The 25,414-nt window shown below is 41.4% G+C and overlaps 1 protein-coding gene across 1 annotated transcript in view; it reads left to right on the top strand.

Annotated features, from left to right (window-relative positions):
- ptprn2 (protein tyrosine phosphatase receptor type N2) overlaps positions 1–25,414 on the top strand; it is a gene marked incomplete at both ends in the record, with an annotated part of 124,488 nt that overhangs the window by 87,276 nt on the left and 11,798 nt on the right. Inside the window, 5 exons of the mRNA XM_080050201.1 lie at positions 12,076–12,291; positions 14,769–14,972; positions 19,937–20,084; positions 20,992–21,065; positions 25,278–25,355. Of these exons, the coding sequence (XP_079906327.1) occupies positions 12,076–12,291; positions 14,769–14,972; positions 19,937–20,084; positions 20,992–21,065; positions 25,278–25,355 (720 nt within the window). The remainder of the gene's footprint in view (positions 1–12,075; positions 12,292–14,768; positions 14,973–19,936; positions 20,085–20,991; positions 21,066–25,277; positions 25,356–25,414) is intronic.

The raw sequence follows: 25,414 nt of genomic DNA, 5'->3' as shown, positions 1-25,414 counted from the left end.
GATTTTTTAAATGGCAGTATTATCTTTTCGCACAATGGAGTATTAACTTTTTTGATTCGGTTGCGTTTTAAGCAAACTCTGATCACATTCTGGACCTGACAATTTTATTTGGTTTCTAATCACTTCTATCCCTCGTCAAAATCTAATTACATCTTGTAAAATAATACTTCATCATCATTGTGATTAATGCTAATCTGAACGTAATTTGCTCTCTCTCTCTCTTCGACCATATGCAAACTTCTTCACTGATAATGAGTGGATTTTTACTTGAATTTTTTAGGCGTGAACACCATTTGCTTACTTGGTTTAATTAATTTTGGCTGGCATTTTAGAAAACATTATCCTTGGCAGACATATGGTTATTGTCAACACAGCTGCAAGTAGAAATGCACATTACTGTCAACTTAAATCAGTTGGAAACTAAGGGTGCTACTTACAGTTTTTTTCTATCGCTAACCCACAGAGGGCACAACTGTAGCTAAAATTGCGTATGGACGGTGTGGACGTGTCCATACCAATATCCAAATGTGCTGAAATTGTCCAAACCAATATGAGAAGGATATGACAACGACGAGAAAGGGTTAATGGGTTGCCTCTTTATAGTCCCGCCTTATGTATTTTGTGATTGGCTTTGCCTCCTGTTGGTTGTCGTGGGTTGTGTTTCGGCAGCAGTGATTGGTTGCTTAATTTGAGAGCGGTAAAACCATAGATAGTAAATAAGGTAAAACAGCTTCTGCTGTCATTTCGGAAGTGTGCTAACGGCTACATTAGCATTTAAATTATATGCAGTTTGTTCATTATGAGCCACCGGAGCCACCGTACTGTGTTGCCTCATTCAATCAGAATGCCCGGTGGGCTAGTTCACTTTTACCTCCTGTTTGTTACTGTATCGGAGCGCAGTTTTTGAATGCTTTGATTAAATGCAGTCGTTTAAACTCGGTGTGATCCTTGACTCATACAAACACATAAGAACTTTCTACAAGGAGGGCATAACAATAACTAGCAGCTATGTCAACTTTGCGCAGATATGTAGTCACTGGGACTGTTCAGGAGAAAAGCCCAGTCGGACTTCAGCAGCTGATCACGGGCGTAAAGCCGAAAGAGTGTCCCTCAGTACCCGATGCGATCGCTGATTAATGAATGAACAGTAAAAAATAATTTTAATTACGAGATATTTTCTCATAATTATGAGATCCTGAGTGTGCTAACGGCTACATTAGCTGTGAAACTTCTTTTTTTTTTGGTGAATGCTCAGCGTTAGCGCTGTGCAAATTGCGCACTATATATGCCTATTGATTCTGCTCTGCTATGTGCTGTAGTAAAGATAGGTCGCCTTGGATCAATTAAGCCCCCGTAGACCGCGAGCATCTTGTCTTTTTTACTCGCACGAATCACCATTCTCTGCAGCCGTCACCGGCTCTGTGTTGTTTCTCTCTCACCGGCTCGCTGAGGCTCGGGCACGCTCCCCGGTTCACTCGTAAACTGAAATTCCGAGTCGGGGACAGCCCTACTGTGAAACATAAGCAGCCAAGGATGTATGAATATACTAAGTTTTTTAGTGCAAAATGATTGATAGCCGCTCAACTCTTGACTAAACTGTAGGCTATAGATACATGATAAAACTGGTTTGGTTAATAAACTAGTGAGCGGTTGGATGCTGGGTCTGGGGCGAGGGTATTTCGCCAAATTGTGTGACGTTTTGCCAAAATGTGTCCCCACCAATATGAACATCAAAGTTACGCCACTGTCTGCGCTACCAACAGTCACTGGAGCTGAACAGTTCACTTCACCTGCAAAAGAGGCTCATTGCAGCAAACACTATGAACAATCCTCATTGAGATAACACCATAGATAGTAAATAATATGGATGTAGCATCCGGGCTGACCTCAGTTATTCACACGGCATCCAATAATACTGGTTTGTGCGCGTCGCCATCTTGTGAGATTTTTACTCTGCCTCACTCCTCTTGCCGAAAAGGGGAATCGACGTCACGTCGGGGGGAGGGAGATAGCTGACGTATACCTCCGAGGCAAAGTGAGGGACAACGGGCGGAGAGCTGTCACTCAAGAGATCGCGCCAATACATTTTAACCTCCAAAAGAATAAAAACTAGCGTGGGCCAAAAAAATTCACCCCCCTCAGTGTTGTCATGGAGATATGACCTAAACATACAGACTAAAATGGTTTTGTGGCCCAGGCTGTAAATAGGTTTAATACGACTTTGAAAACGTCCTATCTAACAAGTGAGTCAAAGAAAAACTGCTCATCTTGGCGCCACCCCAAGTGGCACTCTCTGGTTACTACAGTTGTAGGTCACTTCCTTATTGGATGCCGGTAAAAATCGCTGAGGTTGGGGCTTGGATAACACACACTGTCACTCAGAACACACTCAGAGTATAAACACTAGCATCAAACCCCAATACACAAATGACAAACTTTCAATCTTTACAGTTTGAATAATTTGAGTTACTTCACACAAATAACGTAATATATTCTTTAAGGAAAGAGTGAAATAATTTCACATGAAATTTTTTATTTTATAACATACCAGTTATGTTTAGGTAAACAAAAATAAATGAAGTTTGCTTCAATAGATACATATTTTATTTATAACATTTCCAAATGTAATATTTATCTGTGTAAATATTTTATAATTGTAATACAGAAATCAATTACTGTAATGTTGTCATTTTCTGTAAGGATGCAACTCTTACGTTTTTGTTTGCTGGAAAATTCGTATTACAGATGCAACTTTAGATCTTTGCAGATTGGGTTGCACCCTCCACCCTGCCTCTCTCAATGAGAGACCATGATTCCCAACAGGGTCTATCAGTGTAGCCCTTACTGTATGTCATCAGAAATTACAGCTCTATATCTTCTAGGTCTTCCTCCACACATCCACACTCTCACTGCCACTCTTCTCCCTCCAACAACCTGTCTTAACCCATTGATGACGGCTGCTGCGCGATGCCACATTGGCTCTCCTGCCTGATGCTGCGTCGCGCAGCATTATTACTTTATCTCATTTTCATGGCATTCCCAGCATAGAATGCACTGTCATTGGTTCAATTACACATGAGGTGGGTTTTGTTGATTTTTTTAAGACCACGTGACCACCCAAAAGTTGTGTGGTTTGCCGAAAATCACGTCAATCAAAAAAATTAAAAATTAAAAAATTAAACAAAATAATAAAAAAAATACGCCGGCTATGTCAGCGACAGAACAGTTAGTGGCGTTTGGTGCGCAGAATCAAGGTCTACTATAGACTACTGACGAAAATCACACAACACATTGCATCTATTTATTAACAATATTTAATAATTTTCTAATTCATCTAATTTTGACGATTTTTAGAAATATTTGTTGGTTTGTAAGCGCTAAGGGAGCATGTTTAAATAAAACCTGTGAACCTTAACTTTTAAATGTATTTTATTTCATGTTTCTATGTGCTACACAGGCTTAGATATTAAGGTTTTGGTAGACTTGACAATTCGTACTATTTTTTCAGAAAACCCTCAGGCATTAAGGACATGCATCCTAGATTGCCATAGTCATCAATGGGTTAATTGGTCCATTTCCCAAAAAATAAGTATTTTTGAAAAAACGGACCGTTTTCTTTATTACCACTCAAATGAGTTTTTCTGTGTTTTATTGGCAAAAAAATATTTACAATTTTGATTAGTAAACCTAAAGTTAGGCGTAGGAAGAGTAACTTAGCTAACGTAAAATTAAACAGTAAGACACTCTGCCTGACCCCTTAACACTATTTGATACAGTTTTGTCCATCATTTTGTCCTCTCCTATTCCTAACCTATAATAAATCTTCAGTACAACTACAGTACACCGTACACGCCAATCCTTTTAAATGAGAACTAAATATGTCCCACTTTGTTGTCATCTGCATAGATTACAACATCATTTTGAAGATATTGTGATCTCTACTCCAGGCTATGACGCCACAACACTGTTTCTTTTTGAAGTGCACATTGTTGTGCATATAGGTGTGTGGGTTTGCCTCTCTGCTTTAAATGTAGTGGAGATGACAGGGATAGCATTTACCTTGATGTTTACTGCTTTGAACTACTTGGCATGGGCGATACCTGGGCTTGGATTCACATAAGAAAAGAGGCCTATTTGAACAAGCTCATCTGGGGAAAATTCCAGAATGACATGGCTGACACACACATACAGATTTTGAATGGTTGAGCATGAGACGCAGCAATTCAGATGTTTCAAGTTAAACCCAGAAATGGGACCTTTTTTAGCGTCTTTGAACATCATCCTTTAGGAAACATGGTGTTTCTCTTCACACTCGAGACACAATGCATTTAAGAAACTCACCCCTCTGTCAGGTTGCTGCACCTTAGGTGACGTTAAAAAGGGAGTTTATATGGAAGAGCAACCTGTCACCTTTTCTATTTTATCTCAGTGTAAGTGCAAAATCGAACTGCAGTGTACACACTAACAATATACTAAAATGACATCACTGTACTGTGAATCCAAATAGACAGACTTTTGAACCACACATTGGCTTGTGCCCACATGAGAGCTTTGTTTCATTGCCAATGTTAAAGATAGGCATGGTAATAGAACATTTACAAAGGAGATGAGTAGAAACCCAGTTGAGGCTGTATCTTTCCATCTCGCACACATCTTATAATTTCACTTTGGCAATAATAATAATAACAGCTGATGGATCTGATATAAATAATACATAAAAAAAACAGAACACCCAAATGTGTTTTGTTTTGCATGCGTTTCTCTCTGCATTACAGTTTCCAAGCTAATCCTCCAACACCTTCCCCGAATGGAGCTGCAGCAACAGTCTTGCTCAGATACTATTATGAATAATTTATTGCACCCCATTTCAAAGAGCAGAGGCAGAAATCCCAACTATTTTTGGTGTAGACGTATCGCGCGTTCGTTAAGTCTGCAGGTACACAGTGCAGCTGTTGGTTTCTCTTGCAGCGCTGTGGTGTTCAGCAGTGCAAACGGCATTAGCCTCTCACTGATGTCATTACATTGTGATTGCTATGTGGACCCCACTGGTGCTCGGCTTCCTACTGGGCTGTGTTCTCTTCTGTTTGCTAAAATATGTTTTAATTTTTGGATTTCTCCGTGTCCAGGCTAAGGTGTCACTGCAGGTGTAGCCTACACACTCAGACACACCATGTATTGTATGTGTACGTGCATTTGTGGATGTGTATTTTACAAGAAAGACCGATCTGTGCATGTAAATATGATCAGAATTGTGCAGCCTTGAGTGGGTGGCAAGTTACTGTCTCCTGGTCCATACCTTTTATACTCACATGCACACAGCATCATCTCTGCCATCCCAGGAACAGTAGTGCACTTGATCATGACATTTGTTTAACATCCCCCACCCCCGCTCTCACAGACACGTTGAAGTGCCGCATACCTCTTTCTAGCGTTGTTTAAACACGCTTGCCGCTTTTCCATCTTTTTTTATTAGAAATGTGTCATGGAGGCAAACAGCGGAGCAGCACAGGAGAGGGAAGGACAGATAAGCCTTTTGCAAAGGACTCTCCACGACTGTTCGAACATGTGTTACTCCCTAGGAAGTATTTACTGCAGGAACACACAGGCGTGACAGCGTCTTCGAATAACAGCAGTCAGTGACCATAAGAGCCACTTCCTGGATGTCTGACCGCTTGAAGGTTTTCATGAGAACCCCCTCCCACCCCCCTGGTGTGATAACCATTAGCACTGGCCCTCGCAGGGGAATGTGATCTAGGTTGTGCAATCCTACTGTCTAGTGTGTCTGTGTGGTAGTGGCTGAAATGTGTGAAAATGTGTCGGGTAGAGTTCAAATGAAGGGAAACAACAGGTGCCAAAGTCAGGTTTTCCTTCAAAGAGCAGGTGAAGATGGTGTCTTGCTTCTTCTCGGTAGACATTTTCTTTTTCCATTCCTTTCCACTGCAGTGTCAGGGGAATGCCCTTGTTTGGATGAGTGTGAATTTAGATAGGACTGACAGGTCTCACCAAAAAAAAAAAGAGTGAGCAGGCCTCTTCCAGTTGGCCAGAGAACAGGATAGATAAGATCGTATGGTTGACTTAATGTAGGGACTGATTTTCTGGGGATTAACTTCCTTGGTTCACTATTTATTCTTTCCAGTAATAAAAACCCACTCACTGGCCGACATAATAAAAAAAAGTCTCCCACCATGTTTTTTACTCTCCCATCCATCTTGCCACTGGTGCAACAGCGAGCACTTCAGCCGATTCTTTCTTGTATTCAAACCTAATGCTGGAAAGATAAAAAATGTGCCTCTTGTCGACGGGTGGTCGGTCCATTGTTGTTGTGCCCTCTGGATTCTGAATAATTCCTGATAAATGAGGAAATGAGAGTGTGCAGTGTGCAGAAAGCATGAAGTGAAAAGTGTCACTCCATGGCATATAGGGAAGGAACACATTTCTCCTAGTTTAGTCTTTTTTTCTTTAGAACAGAAACAGCATAAAACTAAATGAACTCATACTTTTGGTTTCTCAGCAGCATCTTAAACAAAGTCTATTATTAAAGAGTTTTTAAGGATACAAAAATAGAAAAATTGTTGAGTCAGTTTAAATGTGTTCGGCTTCAATTTTTTTGTCCCCGCGGGCCCGCCTGGTTGGCTCTCCTTTTTTCCTTTTTTTTCTGTGTGTGAAGGTGGCGTCCGATGCGACCACGGACCCAGGCTGGACAGCGAGCTGTTTTTTTTTGTTCTCCCCTTCACATTGCCAACTCCAGCTGTCACACAGAGGGACAATGGACAGGAGGAGGGGGGTGATGCTCTCTGAATGGAAAAAATAAACTGGAGAGCCCCCCGTCACACAGCCCCCACCTTGGCCTTCCCCAAGACTCGTCATCTGCATTTGACAGGACCCCCGTTCTCCTCTCTTCACCGCCCCTTTTCTTTTTCTTTCTCCTTTTCTCTCCCCGTGCTCTCCATAATCCCCCTTTCTCTCTCTCTCTCTCCCTGCTAAGTGCAGCTGTTGCTCTCCATTGGATCTTTTTTTCTTTTTTTTTCAAACTGATTGCTAATTAGGATAGCTTTTTGGTGAATTTTACCTTGAAAACTTGTTAAACTTGCAATTTTCCTCTCCTTTTATTTCTTTATTCCGGAAGCAGAGAAAAAGACTTAGCCAATTATAGGCTACACAATTTATTTTAGGCTGAGCATTTTTTTCCAGTCTGCCCCCTATGTCCCATGCAGCATTCATATAGTTTACAACTACTGTACTGTGTGGAAGCCTTTTATTATGGCGCTCACTACTTCAGCTTTGAATGCAAAAAGCCTATACTTTGAAGAATAGACTGCCCCATCTCCCTTATTCTGCTCACATCACTGAATCCCTGGGAGAGGGAGCAGAAGGAAAAGGAGAGCCTGAGAAAACAGCAATTCACACACGGAACACAGAGACCCCTAGCAGCTCAACAAATGAGTGTCTAGCCCTATGTCCATTCATATCGCCCCCTCGGTCCGCAAGCCTATTAGCCAGGCATCGCTCCTTGAAACATTCACTGTCGACAACATGTGGAGGCATCGCTATAGCAACCAGTGGATATGACATGTGCAATGGACGGGGACTCCTGAGCTGCTGAATATAAGGAGGGGCTCAGCCTTAACTAAATGATCGCAAAAAAAAACCCAGCCCAACCCCACCACCTCCCCAGCCCAACCCCACCACCTCCCCAGCCTCTTTTCATTGGCACAGAGAGACGCTGAAAGGACTCACTAGTGGGGCTTCTGCACATTCTTCCGAGGCTCGGAAAATCAGGCGGGCATATCCCACATTCTTCTCCCTTTTCTTATTCTCTCCGACTCTCCCTTTTTTTCGTTTTCTTCTTCTTCATCTTCGTGTTGAAGCCGCGGTCTTTTGTTGGCTCTGGGGAGGGGGACGCACGGGACCCTCGCAGGGGAACTTTTGGAGAAGCGGACTGAGACTGAGAGAGAGAGAGAGTGAGTGAGTGAGTGAGTGAGTGAGTGAGTGAGTGAGTGGGCGGCAGGGACGCACAGAAGCTTCTTGGAGCTGCATGCGGCGAGCGTCAGTGGTTAACCATGCTCTCTGGAATACAGGACACAGCAGCATCCTCCTCCGTTCACTGCCGAGCGCGCGCTCTGCTCCGCAACATGGATTTAGGTAATTATCTCATGGCTTAAAACGTGTGTCTGTCCTATTCTATTATATCCTGTCCTGATTAATCTTCTTTCTTTTTGTATGTGTGTGTGTGTTCAGTGTGCAAGTTTGTATGCGCAAAAGGCGCCTTAAAGGAGCGGCTTCGAAAACTTGTCAACAATCGTAACACCAAGTTGAAAGCTGGTTTTGTTTTCCGATGTGCGCGAAAATTATTTGAGTGTGTCGCAGAATAGGCTATTTTAAGGGGCTCTGGGATAATTTTCTTTTTGTTAGGTCTTCTCTGTGATCGAATCTCCAAAATCGTATGGGGATACAATATCATTAGTAGGCTATTGGTGTTAAATATAAAATAAAATAAATTTATATGTAAATATAGTGACGACGTGAGCACGTCGATAAACTCCCAGTAAAACCGGACATTGTGCCCGGTGGTTTGGTGTGAGCACATCTGGCTGCAGGGACAAAGTTTGTGGTCATCCTGCCCGGCAGCATCTCCGACTCATCATCCATGAGAACTGAAAGCTGCTAAATCCACTCTCACTTTGCATAAATCAGTGTCTTTTTATCATGTGTTTAGCAAAACAATTAAAAATAAAAATCAATGATGTTGTGTATAGAAGTCATTTAAATACTGTGATTAATACCCATCCACCTTTTTTTCTTAATTTTTTTTTCTCCAAAAATCTAGAGTAGGATTAACTGACCAGAGATAATAATTTTCTGTTGCAATTGTTATGGTCATTTGAGTTTGTCGACATCAATAAGCGTCATTGATCAAAATCGTAAATATTTTTCAAAGGTTTTTAGAGTTCCAGCAGAGCTGTAAAAAATGCCTGACTATTGTATAGAGTGCTTGGGGCTGCGTTTTCCAACCTCTATGATAAATATGCATTAATTTTTCATTTCACGTGTGATCTTTTTTTCTTTCAGTCACAGGCTATCAGTCACATTTTATGGCATGGAGACTTCTTTAAATGTAGCTGATTTCAAACATCTTACATTTTTAATTGTGGCTGCAACTGAAGAAAAAAAAGACCCTGGTTTAGAATTGGGTTAAGGTTTGGCAGCTTTGTGTTTGGGAGGATTTTTCCTCTTGTAGTTTCTTAAAGGTATTGTGATGTGAGTGAATGGATAGCAAGCCGCCCCGACAACACCTCTCTGTCTGACCTTTCCTCAATCATTTGAATAATCCAGAGCACCGAAATCCATCTGCCCCTTGTCTCCTCCCGGATTGGCTAATTCACTGCACACAATGTGAATAGAAGAGAGAAACAGGGGAGCAAAGTCTGTTAGAAGCAGAGAATAATATTCACTGAGTTTGGATCCGGCACCAATAGCATGGGGGTCGGACATTTTTTTTATCAGATATAGAAATAATCTGAAAATAAAGAAGAAATAAAAATCTTTCTTCCATTTTAGTATTTTATGTCGAGCTTAAATTTAAAGCAAAATTCTGCTCTAACTTTCAGACATTAATATTTTGCAGGTTTTTCATTATGATAATAATGAGTGGGATTTATTAAAGAACATTATAATTTCATATTTTGATTATAAAAATCCATTAATGTTTTAGATTTTTTGTTAATGTGATTCAATTTTGTACATTTGTGTGAGACGAATCTGGCTCCAAATATAGCTAAATAATGCTATTGAAATGTGGAAAACAATTTGAGTCGAGCAAAGAGACAGAGCTCTAAAGGCCTATATGAAGGTAATTCTTAGCCTCACATCTCCTCCCTTTTTCCTCCCCCTCTTTTTCTTCCCCCTCTTTCTGCACCTCCTCTGGTTTCTTCCTAACACGATTACCGCCTTCAACACTCTTTTATGCTTGCAGTGCACATCAAGCCTGTTTGCTCCCTTAGTGGAAATGCTTTTTATTCAATTTAAGGTGTTTACCTGACTATTTTCGAGAGTGACCACAGATTGTAGAAGGCCACGTTTTTTTGATTACCTCGATTAGACCTGTTTTTTTTATTGTTCGAATGAAAAACAAATTGTTCGTCATAGGAAATAGCTTTGAGTTGTCAGGCAGGTTTGAACCAATAGGTCTATAGGGGGTACTTTGGTTTCAGAGGCAGCTTTGAAGCGCTACACATTGATGCTATGTCTACAGAGAAAAAGATGTTGAATATAAGACGTATCTCTATCGAGGGCCTTCCAGGTGCTATTTATTCAGTCTTTTTATTGCGTGATTATGTCAGAGATGATACTGGAAAGATTTACATTCTTCTGAAGTACTGTATCAAATGAATATTGTCCTAATTTTCAAAAACGCTGTTCCTGCTGTCTGTGTGTGTTCATTTCATCACCGAACGACACGGACGAGTCATTGGATGGAGGCAATTCCCCTCCTCTGTTGCCGTACATGAGCCTCTTCAAAGCTCTCAGTTGTTGACTAACCTCTTAAAGCTTGATTGAAACTACATGCTTGAGCCTCAGCAATTGCAATCAACGGCAACCACCGTCTGGCCCGACGCAGTAATGGAAAAGACCTGGGCATTGGCACACAACTGTTAAAACATTGGCAATTACAAAGCCACAAGGTCAAACTACATTGTTACTGGTCCGAGGCGAAGTGTCTTGATTTGAAAAAAATGCAGCACCTAGATGTAGCCCTCCTTGAGTCGGCACATTACATTTCTTTAACTTTTATTTATTTTCATGTTGTATATTTGATTTACTTTACACCCATCAATCTTTCAGTCTTGGCAAATACAGACAATTAGGAAGCCTGCAGTGCTGATATATATTTTCGCAGTGTTATTGATATTTGCCCTTTTGCAGATGCATAGCAATTGGCATGTGGGCTGCTGACAGATTTAGATCAGAAAGCGTGGAGAACTGGCTTTTGAAGAAACCTCATGTTTTTTTTGTGTGTCGGTCATATAGAGAACAGCCAGGATGATTTATGTGCTGCATGGGAAAATAGGATATTTGTGTTTTTTCGGGGAGACGAATGCAAAAACTAAGTTGGCAGGATGTCTGCATTTCATGCAATCGGTTGAGAGGATCTCTTTAACAGTAGCTACGTTTTAAGGTATCATTAATTATCCTCACCAATTATTCCTCCTTGTTATCGCTGTTATGCTCTCTACTGTAAATATTCTATATCATTGGGGCCCACAGGGAATTTATCATTGCAGTGAACGACCAATTATAAACACATAGGCCAGTTCTTTAACCCACTATGATGAAAGTATTTCAGATGATATTGCAGCACATTAAAAACAAGTCTGCTGTAGTGAGACAAACCTAACAGTATATCTTTGTGTTTGAATTAAAATGCAGTGTGGGTGTGAATATTTGAAAAGGCTTCTCTATTCAACTGGTGGAGGATGTATGAAGGTCCGGTCTGTGCCGCCTGTGTGTCTCCCCCACCAGTCCTAGTACCATTAGCTGTGTGGCTTGGGCCAGGGCCTAATCCAGCCAATCTCAGGGACCAGAGGAGCTAATTAAGCACAAGCTTTTAGTATCCCAACCTCCTGTAGCTGCACAGTGCCAGCCCAGCCCCATGCCAGCACTAAGTGGGGTTGTAAAATATCTATAGTGGGCAACATAGTGTGGAGAGACAGCACTGGACAGGGGCTGCTGCTGGTAATAGGGGTTGACTGAGTCTGAATGCACATTATAAGGGCCACTATTAGAGCTGGCTAATTAGTGGGGGTGGTTGGACAGTGGCAGGAAAGTGCGGGAGAGGAATTGAAGGCAGGTAAGGAAGCTGCAACGTTAAGTCTACTTTTTCTTTTTCAAGTCAAGCCTAAAGGTGAAAATGTATGGAGTACAGACTTGATGTGGAGGTTGCTGTAAATCAAAAAAAGAACACATAAATCATAATAAAAGCTTGTCATCCTATACTGACAGTGTGTGTTCTCTCTCTCTCTCTCTCTCTGCCTCTCTCTGCCTCTCTCTGTCTCTCTCTCCCTCTGTGTCCTCCAGAGGGGCAGCCTGACCCAGATCCCTGTGGTGAAGGAGACCAGGGTGGAGTCTGGCCAGTTCCTGCTGCTGTCCGTCCTCTGCATGCTCTTCATCATGGTGGCTCTGGCCGTCTCCACCACTTTCTTCTGCGTGCGCCAGCGCTCCCACCTCCGCATGAAGGAGAAGCTGGCCAGCCTGGGGACTGACACCAGCACTGATGCCACCGCAACCTATCAGGTTAGACCACCCCCCCATCCCCCTCCTCTCAGTCTGCTGCTAGCCAATCAGGGTCCGGGACACTTAGCTACGTGCCCTGCCATTGGACAAACACACATTTTGTTCGGAAAATGGAAAACAATTCTGATTGGTTTGTAAGAGTGTGTGTGCTAATGTGTGCATATGTTATGAGTTATCCTGTTTAACCTGCTATAATGACAGTGTTTGGCTGTCCTGAGGATAATTATTTGCTTTTTGGATTAAATGGGGTTTTTATTGTAAAGTGCAAAAATTTTACTTCAGGAAGCGGTATTTTGCTTTTAATGCTCTTTATATATTACATTCTGTTACATCATCTAAAAGATAGTCCCTCCATCCAACTATTCAATACTCAGCCTTGCCTGAGGAGTGTGTGTGTGTGTGTGTGTGTGTGTGTGTGTGTGTGTGTGTGTGTGTGTGTGTGTGTGTGTGTGTGTGTGTGTGTGTGTGTGTGTGTGTGTGTGTGTGTGTGTGTGTGTGTGTGTGTGTGTGTGTGTGTGTGTGTGTGTGTGTGTGTGTGTGTGTGTGTGCGTGCATGCATGTGTGCTTGTGAGAGTGTGAGACAGTGAGCCAGGGGAACAGCCCGCCACTGTGACCTATTCCCTCTGTTCCTTCAGGGCCATGGGCAGCCTGGTCTGTATTGATTTTCAGCGCTGGGGCTCAGCTGTGCCCAGCATGGCACTCAGAACATATTTATCTGCATGTCGCGTTAACATTTTCAATATTTAATCAGGTTTTCACAGGGCTGCTCTATATGTCAAATGGCTAAAGGTGTTGCATTGTTATAATGATGGTCACAGAGAAGAAAAAAAAATACATTACATTATAAAATAATTTTAGATCGAATATGGCACCTGTTCTTTGCAATTATACCTTCTAGGTTTAGGATGTCTGCTTTGTCAGGCGCCTATGTGGGTGTGTTCTCTACGTTTGACAGCTACAGTTGTGTGTGTGCGTTGGTGGGGGAAAGCCATTGTTAGATGGCAGCACACACTGTAGACATTGTTTACTCTTTGCCTGTCTTCGTTCTTATTAGTAGTCTGAAATAGTGGGAGCTGTAATCCCTGGACCGGAGCCTCTCTCTAGGCTGCATGTGTCTCTGCTCTTCCCTTCTCTAGTGCTAAATACAACCTCCTGCCTCCTGCTTTCCCCCTGTGGACAGTTCCTCGGCTCCCGTTCAGTCCGGTGCTTTGTAGAGATGTTGAGGAGAAGGATGACTTATGAGGTGGGCCCGAATATTGCCCCAGGGCCAAGGCCCAGGGCACCGCTTCATGGCTCTTATCATTAAAGTCTGACAGCAGGGAAAGCTGATCCAAGACCAGGGCTTAGAGGGGCCTGTGCTCCAGAGGGAAATATCACTATGATAGATTATGAGAGAGCGTGTTCTTTCACAAGACGTTTTCTTCTCTTGTCTGCCCTGCCCTCACTGTTATTCATTGATAATGGAAATTAATTCCATGGATATGACTGGCTTTGCCCCTCTAAAGCCAAACAGGATGAGGTTCACAGATTATGAATTTAACATAGAAACACCAGGATTGACCACACCTTATGGTGTTCCACTTTTACTGTGTTTCTTTGTGTATAGATGTAGTTCAAGTTTTCAGAAATCTGGCAACGAGGGCTTTTGTCTTTTTGCTTTATTGTACTTTGTACTTTGAATATACTAGATAATGCCTAGTCTTCGAATTTTAAATGCCCTGTCTCTGCACTGAGGCATGATGGGAGAAAAGCTGAGTCATTGGGAGTGTATTCTTTGTCGCAGTGGGACTTTTAGCAAGTCTTGGAAGAAACCTAGGGATATTAATCAAAATAGAAAAATTATACTCTACAATTGTGCAAATGCATCTTTTTGTATCTCCTTTGGTTCTCTGTGGTTATGTGTATTTACTCTGACACTTCTATTTGATGAATAGATTCAGCTGATATATTTCAATCTTCGCAACAACAAAAAAAGAGGATTTTAAAAAGAAAATATAACATAGTTTTTGTTTTCTGGTGTTGGACTGTGCAGTATTAGTGTGGAGATTTTCATGCAGGATTTTACTTTGAAAGTTAGGCAAGAAAAGGAAGATCCATTCCTTAACAATGAAGACAGTTGCTGTGTGGCAGCCAGGTGTGACATACTAAATTCTTTCTGTAATGCGTATAGGCTTCCCTCAACCAAGTATTTTTTTGACATAATTAGTATAAACTCCATAATCCACGAGGATAAGCCATTAATCTACAGGCAAGCGAGGACAAATCATGTCTGCCGAGCTACAGGATTTTTAACAGGTGCATTTACAGAACTCAGCCACCTAACATTAAGGTTAAGAACATAACCTACGTCAAACTATAATTATGTTCATGAAAAGAAGATACTGTATAATCTATGAAACCTTGTGGGGGGGGAGGGGATGGGAAACAGCATTTTGGATGATTAATCATGCTTCAACATTATCTCCTGTTATTCCCAGGAGCTTTGTCGCCAGCGTATGGCAATACGCACATCGGATCGCGTCGACAGGCAAGAGACTGTGCGCCACTCGCGGCTCAACAGCGTCTCATCCCAGTTCAGCGATGGCCCTGCAGCCAGCCCATCCACACGCAGCAGCACCTCCTCATGGTGCGAAGAGCCAGTGCCATCCAACATGGACATCTCCACCGGTCACATGATACTGGTAAGAAAAAATGGCTTTGGGTCCAGAAATATGGAAGCTGTGATTCCTGTAGTGGGAAGAGTGGCCAGAGAGGAGAGAAGGTAAATACATGGAGGTTGGTTTAGGTGTGTTTAGTTAGTCATGCACTCTGAGACTACTTGTGGTTCTTCTTCTTAGCATCAGATTGTTACAACATAAAACCAACAACATACCGTGTCTGACTGACTATGCTCTTATCCGTCCAAAATGGGTTTTGTGTAGTTTGAGAAAGTCCAATACTAACCTGGGCTACTTGTGTCCCAAGAGGTACCTTTGCAGTTGCCAGTGGTTATGTGGGTGGCGGCGCTGTTACATTTAGTTGAAAAGGTAAATTAAGTATAAATAAAAAATGTAAAAAGTCCCCATATTCAGACAGCTGTAACATCTCTACAGCACGTGTTGCAATAGAGAGTGCAAGAAAATGATTTAGCAAGAAAAGCTGAAACAGCTTGCTGATGACAGTTAAAATAACACGTTTGAAATAGTGAGCTAAAAGTTATGAATAAACTTAACATTGGAATTAGTTAGCTTAAAGTAATGATAAAACATTTAAAATAGTAAGGTGAAAGGAATCAGTAGGAATAGTTAGCTTAAAGAAATGAATGAATGTTTGAAATAGCTAGACGTAATGGATACACTGTTGAACTTTAGATAAAAGTTATCAATAAAACGGTTGAAATAATTAGCCAAACAATAAGGCTTAATGGTTTAAATAGTTAGCTAAAATGAATAGATGAACAGTTATCATAGTTAGCTAAAAGTGATGGCCTAAATGGATGAAATAGTTAGTGAGATAGTCCACCTTAGCACATTATAGTGTATCCTTTTAAAACTCCCTCTGTCTATGAATATGCTAGGCCCTGTGCTGAAAACCAACAGCCTGATTTCTCTCTTTTTATCTGTTTGGATGCGTCTCATTTTCATCCCTCTCTCATACCTCATTCTCTCCCAAAACCCTGTTATCTTTGTTTTTTGTTTTCTTCATCACTCTTCCTGCTACTTTCTCCCTCTTGCTTTATCTCAGCTCTGTTTTCTCCTCCAACTATTTCCTCCCTATACTGTGTCATTTCTCTCTCTATCATTCCATCCTGGGTCTCGCCACACTGTCATTTTGATCTCTTAGCTCCTCGGTCTTTCCTACCTCTGCAGCAGAAAATAAAACAGACATTGTTTTGCTTGATGGGAGCTGCTCAAAACTGCAATACTATTACATTTCTGATTGTTGTTTCTGATGTTTCACAATTTTGTTATTTTTTTTTTTATTTTGGTTGAAAAAAAGTGTTTTGGTTGCCAACGCTTCCAGAAACACACACAATGGATTGTTTTAATTTTGCACAACTTCGCTTTCATTCATTTGAGACAGGCTTGATAAAAGAGATGGATAGATGCCTTGCAGTGTTTCCATTAATGGAGAGAGCATTCATCACACCGCATGTCTAGCTTTTATATTGGGCTGGCTATAATGAATGAGAGTGAATCTGAGTAATGCCTCGTATTGGTGGTAATAGATGGGTTTTGTTGCACTCGTCAAGGCTTGTTTGTGAAGCTTCTTTTGAAAACATTGACAATAGAAAAGCATTTAGCCCTGCAATAACAAAAGAGGCACTGTGAATCATTTTCTATGAGCTGTTATTATTAGCCCCAGATTCTTAACAGCAGCAGCAGCGCAGGCGTTTGCAATGTAGAAAGGTAAAGCACACAGGGACCTTTACTTCTCTTTCATGCCCGTGATTGACATGGAGATGTCCTATAGGGGGGTTCTTCTTTAAAATTCCACCGCCATCTCACGTGAAACCATGTGTGAGATTGCCTTGTTATCACTGATCTCAGACCTATATTTTCCCCATCTCTGCACTTCTCTCTCCTCTCATCTCACCTCTCTGGCGCTTTGGAGATCACACCGTGTGGAGAAAGGATGATGAATACCCCGGCTTTCGAAAGAGCATATGCTTGGGGTCCCCTTTTTTTTCACCTTTTTTTTTTAGCCCCCCCCCCCCCCCCCCCCCCCCCCCCCCGATCACCTCATACACACACACACACACACCACTGAGCCACTATGAGATGTTTGTGCCCTCGGGATAAATGAACTACCATGTTGCGCCCCACCGTTCAGCCCCACCTCAAGACATTTTAAAAAGTCTTGCGTAACAACTTCCAGACTGAAATTGGATGCCTCTGTGTGCTGAATCATCTGCTGTGTTTTATCAACGTTTTGACACATCGCTGCTGTCTTATATTTTACATTTTGTTCTCATTTTTTTTATTTAGCCTTTTTCAGCTGTAGTGTGGTGCTACAGCAATGCAAACGTCACCTACTGAATGATTTAAAAGCTCAGAAATGAACCACAGAAGCATGTGTTTTTCCTTATGTATACTGTATTACTGGAAGTCCTTTCAGCACCATGGACAGCACTTTACAGTCAATACGATTTCTTTCCTACCAAGGACGGTAAAACTAAGAAACTTCTCTCTGTGCATGATGTGCTGCTACTGCCCACACATAAGGTCATATTGTTGATACAGTGGCTGCAGTGTTCCCTTGGCCTAATCATCTCTCCACTGAAAAAAAATCAATAATTGTGTAGCAAGAGGCTCTTTTTCATTATGTTGAGTAGTTATTGTTAAATTGTTTATAAAATGATACATTATTTGATCAAAAGGCAAATAGACCCATGCAACATGTTCTGCCCTGGAGTGGATTTTTTTCCAACCCCTTTCTCACTATTTTGAATTTAGTTTATGAGCAATTCAACTTTCATTTAAGGGGGGGGGGGGGGGGGGGTGGGTGGTTTTATTTGTTTTGTCTATTATTAGTTACACACAAAAACTCACTTTTTTAATTCACTTTTTTCCCGCCCCTCACCGCTGTTTATCATATCATAAAGCTGCCTGTACAAACTGTTAGCGGTATTGTTGGTTTTAATAAGACAGCGTAGCTTGACAGTAATGTGTTACCTGTTGTGTCTGGCGCCCCTGATCGCCCCTTCATCCCGATTTCACCCGGCACCCTCTGCTGCCGAGGAGACTGCTTAGGAAGGATTAGACATTGTTTCCCTGACACCCAGGCCTCCCATCCCAACCCTCTGATTGGCAGACATAATCCCCCCCATTCACTAAACCTTCGTTACCCTGTCTCTGGAATACGCCATGGTCCGCTGCCTCCCCCTAGGAGCGTGAGGGCTTGATAAGGGCCTGCTGGCTGCCTCGCATCAAGCGGGCAAAAAAAAAAAAAAGATATATGAATTTGGAATGCAATCGATTCCGGGCATCATTTGAATAGAATGGGATGCAATTCAGAGTGGATTTATCAAGTACATGGAGATGTAATATTGGGTAGGTGGGTGGAAAGCTGTCAGGCTGGCAAGCAGAAGAGTACTTGTACTAGGGTGACAAGAGCACAGCGGTGACAGGCTCTGTCGAGTGGCCATAATGGTATGCTGTCATTTTCTCTGGGAAGACGGCACTGTGTGTTTGTGTAGACGATTCACAACAACACACATGCAAAAAAACATGTGTGCTATTAGAAATGACATTAACAAGACTTTTTTTATCAATGAATATACATAATTGAGTTATTTGCGTGCACAAAACTCAGTGCTCAAGAGATGGTTCAAAGCATAACAGCAGAAATCTAACAATTATATTTCAGGAATATGTCTATATGTCATTAATGGGTTCGGATAGAACACCTTGTGCTGTGGTGTTCCCTCATTATGCAGCTGCATTAACAACAACAGTTTCTTTTTGTGGCTTTTAAGACCTGAGTGGCACCTTTGGTACTGCTTCTAACAATACACTTTGATTTCCTTTGTCTGTAGGATTTGTTATGTTCTTATACGTCACCTAATATCCTTTGCGTGTATACGTGAGACGGCTGTATTCATGAGCAATCAAGGGTAATTGCCTATTATATATTGGACAAGCTTATTTTTGATTATCATCTAGGTAGGCATCGTATATACTCTGCAAAAGGCTTGGATTACCCTTTTGACAGACAGAAGAGAATTTGTAACAATGTGTCACCTCTCTGCTCAGCCTACCTACAGTTTACTGCCTTTAATATGGGATAAAAACCCAGCCACATCTGGGTATCACTTTCATTGTATTATAGGCAGCTGATCCCCGACATCAGTTTATGAGTCTGTAATCTTCTGCCTCACACAATAGCGGACTAAACCATTTAACCCCATTGGGAGGGGGAGCCATGATACAGGAGAGAAGGCGAAACACGGCGGCACGTTAAAAAAAGACCGTCTTGCCAAGCTACAGCCTCTAAGCTCTCTAAGACTGGCTCTGGTTTGGGAGAATACACATGCACACACACACACACACACACACACACACATAGGGCCTCTTCCCCTCCCCCTTCTCCTTTCCATCTTTGTCTCTAGCGATTCAATTTTGTCTTCTCCAAGCGAACGGCTTAAATGCAGACAATCTTATCAGTGGCTGTGCAAGCAGTGAGAGACGTGATTGAAACAGCCCTGAAGTATTTCCAATGCAGACAAACCTTTCAGGAGTCTTAATTGTGTGTGATTGTTTTTTTTTTTCTCTCTCTCGGTCAAAGACAAACACACTAAGACGCACAAATTTGTCCACCTCACCCGCCTTGATCTTAGGAAACCTCCTCCTCCTCACCTAGTTTTCACGCGAATAGATTAGCTTTGGACCATAATGCTTCATGACACCTGATCATAGCTTAAATGGATAGATGCTGTTGTCAAGGGGGTTTTGCTCCAGTATATTTATTGGTTAGCTCATGATGAGAAAATTACAATAAAATAAATTAGGGCAATGTATCTCAATCCAGCTATGACATGGTGAAGATGAATTGTTCTAAGTTTCTTGTTAAATGTATCCAAATTTGCTACCAAAAACAATCACAAAGTGCTCTGTCTTTCCGTTTTGAAATGGTGGCTAAGGTGGCGTCTTGTTTTCCTCTATAGTCATACATGGAGGACCACTTGAAGAACAAGAACCGTCTGGAGCGCGAGTGGGAGGCCCTGGGCTCCTACCTGGCAGAGCCCAGTGCCTGCAGCGTGGGCCAGGGAGAGCACAACTCCAAGAGGAACCGCTCAGACACTGTGGTCGTATGTAAGTCCATTCAAACTGTGTCCTTTTCTTTGGTTTTAGCTGTGAGAGAGTGTGTGAGTGTGTGTTGCCACCATTTGCAAAACCCAGATCAATGCAGCTCAATCACTGTTGCTCATATATTTGTGAATGTATGCTTCAACTACAGTTGTGTTAAACAAGCCACAACTGTACTAGTGTCTAGCACTGGAAAAGTCACTGCTTTGAAGACAATATTCTACCTTATCAGTGTTTTAGATTAATGATAGATGCTGTGTTCTGTTTTGCTCTTCCTTTGGTTTGGGAAAGTTTAACACCCTGAAATCTCTAGCGAAACCTACAGTACATTTGAGAGAATAACATTTGCGAAACTCAGATATTATTCTTCATCCTCAAGGAGGCTACTTTAGTAGTGTGAAAGTTAAAGGAACGGTACGTAAGACATGTTGCAGCGGAGATTTAGCTTTTAGCCTCAGTATTTTAGCATTAGCTCAAAATGCAAGTGTTATTGGTAGCTTACAATAGCTAGCCACAACTGATTAAAAAGCTATTTTTTACTTTACTTTATGATTATTTTGTTGTGAATATAAAAAAATGTGAGGGTGAAGTGGGTTCAAGTTCAGTGGATTATATACTTCCCTTTCACTTGTTTTTGGAAGATTACGATTTTAAGGCTCACGACAAACAGACTTCTTAAGATAAGAAATATTGCAGTTTTATTTCACTGAGAGAATTCCTTATTAAAGGTGGAGCAACTCAGGACTTGAGAATAAAATGCATGTATGATGAAAGTCCGGTGAAATTGCAAACCCTGCGGCTGTTCTCAGTTTCATATTCCCCTTTATGCTTACAATTCTGTTGTTATTGTGTGGCAAAAGGAAAGAAAAACTGAGGGAAAAGTATGTTGATGAATTATGCATCTCTATTACAGATGATCATTCCAGGATCACCTTGAAAGCGGAGAATAACCACGGAAACTCAGATTACATCAATGCAAGTCCAATAGTGAGTATTGTTTCTTCATTATAGCTCTCATGTTGTTGCTAATTTCTGTTGTCTCTAAAGCTGATTTCTTTTTTTTGTACCAAGAGCACCTGCTGTGGTTGGTTTTTACATTGAGATAAAAGGTGTTTCAAAGGACTTGATTCAAGGTCCTTGACCCAAGTGCATTGATCTTTTTTTTTAAACTTTGTTCTGGATTCTGGGAGCTTCAGAAGACTCAGTGTCTCTAGCTGAATCACACTGCTACTTTCACTAGTTTAAAAATATCCATGCCACTCAAAAGAATTATACATTATTTTGACATACATACTGTATCCTACCACAAATCAAGAAAGACCCCAGTGTGAGTGGGCTATGTGTGTGTGTGTTTTTTTTGTCCCCCCCAAAAAAAACATTGCCCATCATGATTTCCCCTGAGGTGGCTGAAATAGGGATTCCATCAAAGGGAACTGGAAACTATGCATTTCAAATACAGTGCCAACATTTCTGAGGAGATAGATGAGGTGTGTGTGTGTGTGTGTGTGGGGGGGGGGGGGGGGGGGCGGGGGGCACACACAGCTGCACTAAAAGCCTATTACTCTTCAGAAACAAACAACGGAGACCTTTAGATGCTCTATTTATTCCTCCATTTTTCTATAATGGCAAATTCATAGAGGTTTTAGGCTTATTTAAACAGTGCTGTAGCCCGACATTTCCCATCTTATCGAACAGTATAATAAACATAATCAATCAGAGGTAGAAGTAAAAAAATCACAAGCGTTGCAAAATAAGGGTGTAAAGTAAAGTTATCCAAGACTTTTGGTGCAGCTTAAAAGAAAAAATAGAAAGAAATTTAGCAACACAAACGGATGCTGGAGATGGGTGCTGTAATGGCGGATGCAGTGGTGTGTGGATGAAAGGACAGTAATTACACCACAAAAGGGGACCCCTGGCTGAGCCCAGCAAAACTGTGATAATTATGTCTGTCAATGCAGCTTCTTCCTCCTCATTAGCTTCAGGGCCAGTGGCCTTTGAGTAAATAATCTGTCGCTTCTTTGCAGGCAATGTGGGGTCAGGGAGGCAAAGGGGAAGAAGTAGCTCCCTATAGCATAGCAGAGGGTGACACATGCACAGGGGAAAAGCTTAGATAATGGCTAATGCTTGACCACAAATGACGCAAGCGATCCCAGATGTATGGCATCATTAGCGTGAGGAATGGTTAGAAGGAATGCTGTGCAGCACCACAAAATGTGGCCAAAGCCTGGTTGTCTTTGTTTTGTCTCGCCTTTTCTCACAGAGTCAAACAATGAGTCTTTTTTTCATTTCCCCCTACCGGTTCTCCAGGCTTTTGTTTTTCAAAATATCTGGCGTACACAGCTCTCTATTCCGCAAAAACCGCAGGATTAAGTCGCAAGGTGCTAAAAGTTCGGACGTTTTCTACAGATATTTGTTCGAGCTATTTTACCACAAGCTTATTTACTTTGAACCGAAGAGCACTTTCTTTCCTATTATGTTGCAGTCTATCTTCTTCCCACAATGGGAAGGGGAGGACAGGGGCTGAAACGAAGGCCTACTCTTTCATGTTTGCGCTTTAGTATTCATGCAGGGTTGTCAACGCACAGCTAGAGCATTTCTGTGTCCTTGAGATTGGCTAACCAGAGTGGCAGCAACCAGCATCCCGCACCACCCTTTGATTTATATACGGGGAGATCTCCTTTTTGAATTTTTCTATTCATATTCTTTTTAACAAACCCAAAAGAGGAATTTTAACCAGGAAAGATGAAAAGAAAATTGAACAACACGGTTATACATAATTGAAGTAAAGCAGTTGGTAATGAATCCAACGCTTACTGCATTTATGTGTCCTTTGGGGAAATGTTTTAAATAGAAAAGGCGGTCAAATTTTCACACTTCCGCCAGCCTGTGTGTAGGTGTATTTAAAGAACATGTTCAGCCCCTCATGCTTCACTTCAGCCCCCGTAATGACCATTAAGCTCCAACCGCAATACCCACAATGCATGTTGTCACCCCGCCTGACTCTTAATTCAGATAATATGATTATAAACCATAAATAACCATAAGATATGATCCCATCTGATCAACAACTGAAAAACAAAATAATTAAAGTACTCGGGATGATTTGTCCCATTGAGATGAAAACAATAGTATTTTCCTGCTGAGCTGGACTTGTAATTACATCACAGTTTGGAAGTAGATTCAAAAGAGAAAACCATTTGACATTTTTTAAATCCACTCTAATGGAAATAGATGACAAAGAAATACTAAGAAATATAGTTTTGTTTTTTTAATTTAACATTCAAAGCACTGAAGACGTTTGCTCGGTTGTAGTAGCAATTCAGAGCATTAAAAATTAATTCTGTTTTTAAGGATGTTAAACATGAGGAAAGAAAAGCATTATGGTAATATAAAAGCAATGAAGAAATGCTCTGTAATTAAGGTCCGTGAGCTTGACAAATGAGTCAAATAAAAAAGCCAAAGAAATGAAATGGGGGAAAAAAACAGATGTTAAACTTCTAACCCTAAGTGTGGTGTCCTTGACAAGCTGTTCTATGGCATACAAACCCTAACAACAAGCTCATAAAGAATGAAAAAGCCATTACGTACAACCCTGTAGTTAACTGCAATGGTGTTTCTTGATGTCTCCCTCCCTAAATGACTGTTACAATTAGGGGTAGTGCCGCATTTTAATAGGTGGGTGTCACTCAATGGCGGGTTAATATAAAAAAACAGCGAGTCACTGTCACCCTAATAGTATAATGTACATATCCTCATAAAGAACTATCTTTGGTAGGTTCTACCGTGAATAATATTAAAAGAATCATATACTCATATACGCCTTTGTTTGGGCGTGTCGTCGATCACTATAATGCCCAAATATACATCAGGAATGCATTTCTTTGCCCTGGGAAACGTGTCAACGTCGTTCCCCACTGATGCATCTGGCACTCGAGGGTGTGCATAAAAACTCCATTCAGTGAAATGTGTGATCATTGATTTTGGAAGGGGGGCGACCCAGCCAGACAACCTACTCAATCAAGTCTCAATCACATCCCTCAACTCAAGTCCCCCGTGTCGTTACGTCCCACCTCAGCATTCAGCCCCACTCACATCAGCCGCCTGCAGGCTTTAAAGTCCCAGCGCCATATCATGTTTCATGCAGAAAACACGTCGGAGCATGACAAAAATCGAGGTCTGAAAAAAAAGCCATTTCGTGAGGTCTGGTAGGACATCGAAGAATGTACACGACTGAACTGAAACAGAAGTAAACAATCTTGCGAAAGTAAAGTTATTGAAGGGCATACGTTTGTCAGGAAGATTCAAAGTGGTTGGAAGTTACGTCGTTTTCAAGGTTCAAGTCCGGCTTTATTGGCATTAAACAATACAGGATTGCAGTCCTCTCATACATACAGAGAACATGTATAAATAGATCAAAAAACATGCGTTCGATTGGAATAAAATGTGTAATGAAATATAAAACACAAAACCACACGAAGATATGTACACTATAGTAGTGCAAAGGTCATTTGCAAAATAAAGGCAGAATAGCTCAATGTCATAGACGCAGTTCAGTGTATATAGAGCAGCATTGCCACTTGACACTGCTGTCCAATAGGAAGCCAAAACAAACATATTTTCACTTTTAAATAGTTTCAGTATCTTTGAATATGAATAGAAAACTTGATGAATATCAGTAGGCCCTTGGTATTGTTTTCCCAAATGCTTAAGGAGCCCAGTTAGCTTCATTCTCTAGATAGACAGTGAAAGTCCAAGGTCTTCTTCAGTCTTTTGTATGCAAACATGATGTTAAAAGGAACTGACTAACCCTGAGCCTCCAAACGTTTTCACAAAAACAAGATCAACTGACAGGCGCATAAAAGCACGTCCTTCAGATATGTATTCAACGCTCATCTGGCGGAGGACCGCGTGATGTTCACAGTTTACCAACTATAGTGTGTAATTTGGTTTTTTGATTCCAATTTGGTCTAATCAGACCCATTAAGAAATAGTCAGATCGTCAGGACAGAGGGGAATGGGGGGTGGGAGGGGGGTAAAGAAGGGAGATTGTTTAGAGAAACTGAATAAAAATGAATTAAATTAGAAGGAATAGACACAGCATCTCATTCTTCTATCTGCATGAAGGCTTTGATGGAGGTCTTTTCCCCACACTGTATGTTGAGCTCTGTGTGTTCACACTGTGCTCTATCTCTCTCCCAGATGGACCATGACCCTCGCAACCCTACTTACATCTCCTCGCAGGGTCCCCTTCCTTCCACAGTGGCCGACTTTTGGCAGGTAATACTCATCTCCATTCACTGTTGGTCTTTCATATTTTACCAGTTTTTGTGTCCTAC

This window comes from Ammodytes marinus (assembly GCF_949987685.1).
Source record: "Ammodytes marinus genome assembly, chromosome: 21".
Classification (NCBI taxonomy): Eukaryota; Metazoa; Chordata; class Actinopteri; order Uranoscopiformes; family Ammodytidae; genus Ammodytes; species Ammodytes marinus.
The sequence above is the reverse complement of the archived record's forward strand: the minus strand, read 5'-3'. Positions and strand labels throughout refer to the sequence as shown.